Raw genomic sequence first — 2,015 nt, 5'->3', positions numbered from 1 at the left:
CCGATGGCGGGACGTTCAATTAGACGATGTCGTTCAGTATGCCGTGAAATAACTCTTTTATAGTATATTTTACTATATTTTAATAGATACATTAAGTAGTAAGTATTATAATAAAATATAGTATACTTTTTAATAAAAGTGAAGTGTGAGAAAAGAACTATAAAGAACTATTAAAATGAGACGATGGAAAGTGAAAGGCTAGAAGTCCTCAACACGAGTGTGAAGCAGTCGACTCTTGTGATCAAAAGTTATGTAGTGAGTAATTCGAACATATTATGTCTGACGTCATCGAACAGTTTGATAGTGTATAACACGGAAACAAAAAATGTCGTTTTCCACACGCCACCGCCACTCACGAAGTCGGCGCCTGTGATTTCCGTCGACTTTTTGGACAATTTTGTCGTCACCATTTCTTCGGACTTCACTGTTTTAGTTATCGACCTTGTGTCATACAAAGTGTATTACCGACAGACAATTTCGAATGCGGTCGAAGCCAAATTTATTAACACTAAAATCTTCACTGTTTACTCGTCTGATAAAACTTTGAGAGTCGTGGAGTACCCCGACACGTCGTTACTGGGGTTTGGGAAGAGTGGCCACGTCGACGTCTTGTCGAACTCGTGTGTTGCGTGTACCCCAGCGAAAACAAAGGACGTTGGACAGTTTCTGCTTGCGACGGGGAAGTCCGTCTTCTTATGGTTGTGCGATCTAGAAGACCAGAAGCTTGGCGGGCCGGGGACTCAATATTCGGAGAGCAAATTTACAAGTCCGCCAACGGAGTACTATTTGTATAAGAAACTGAAAACGATCAGCTCAGAACCTATTTTAGACTTCCAGAAGAGTGAGTTGAACCCGACGTTCTCCATCTTTGAGAATGGCGTGATCTCATTTTATGAAGAGAAAGTAGTGAAGAATAGTTTTAGTGTTAATTTAGTCCGCGAATTGAGTGTTGTCCGACCAAAGAAGATCATCACGTTGGAGTCTTTTGTGCTTGCGCAATATCCCGAGAGCCTCAAAATAGCGTCTGCGGGAGGAGAGAAAGTTCTTTTGAGTGAATTGTATATTGAGATGTGTGCGAGTAACAGTACACATCTTGTGTATTTGAGTAAAGGCGAGTTCTATAAGAGTGAGCTGCCGACGGAGGACGATTTGATTGAAGAGAGTGGCGACGTTGAGTCCCAAATAGCGATATGTCTGCAGTCGAAAGAGTCCAAGAGAATGGCGAGCAAAGGTATTAAACTAGTTGTTGATCAAGCCAAGAAGGGAGTTCGTGTTATAGACTTGTCGATAGCATTCAACTGTATAGATGAAGTGTTAGTTGCTTGTAGTCAACAATTAACTAATATTACAGACAAAGCTCTTCAAGAAGTACTTACAAAGAATATCAATGAACTTTATAAGTACATTTCAGAGGTTTTAAGAACGGGAAAGCCATTGAAATTGACTAAAAATAGTGTATGGGAGTACTTTGTATATACCTTAAGTGAGCCGGACTATATAGACTCTGATATGGTCTTAGCGTATTACTCGGACTTATTAAACAGTGCGTCAGTCATTAGTATTTGTATTGAGTACTCGCGCTATCAAACGATCTTTTCGCTGTATAAAAGCATTGGGAAGCGTACGGTCGACGCGTTTCAAATAGTCTCGCACAACTTCATAGTGAACGGGATCACTCCAAATATGCTTGCGAACCCAAAACAACAAGAAAACTTCAAATTGCTGTTACAAGCGGTGGAGAGATGTTTAGCAGAAGGCGACGAGAGTCTTGTGCTTGAAACGCTCTTTACTAAAAATAAGGGGATGATGCTTATAGAGAGTTTTATATTATTAAACAGAGATAAGACGGTAGAGATGATGCGGGAGGTGAAGACGAAGATTAGTGTGTTGAATGGGTACATTGAGACGTTAAAGAGTCCAATTAAAGAAGTGAAGGAGTGTGTCTCGCGTGAGATTGTGATGATGCAAATGAGTGAGAAAGGTCTTCTCGAGTCCATTTTCATCATTTTGACGAG

The 2,015-nt window shown here is 40.5% G+C and overlaps 1 protein-coding gene across 1 annotated transcript; it reads left to right on the top strand.

The window, feature by feature from the left end:
• Positions 1–183: 183 nt before the first annotated feature.
• Positions 184–2,015, top strand: EIN_159510 (zinc finger domain containing protein; the record flags this gene model as incomplete). The annotated part of the gene is made up of 1 exon (XM_004262015.1): positions 184–2,015. A coding segment is annotated over one exon (1,832 nt), but the record flags the coding sequence as incomplete, so codon positions are not given.

Source organism: Entamoeba invadens (genome assembly GCF_000330505.1).
Source record: "Entamoeba invadens IP1 unplaced genomic scaffold scaff_1105074725155, whole genome shotgun sequence".
Taxonomy (NCBI): Eukaryota; Evosea; order Mastigamoebida; family Endamoebidae; genus Entamoeba; species Entamoeba invadens.
Note: the sequence above shows the minus strand (reverse complement) of the source record. Positions and strands in the feature narration are given on the sequence as shown.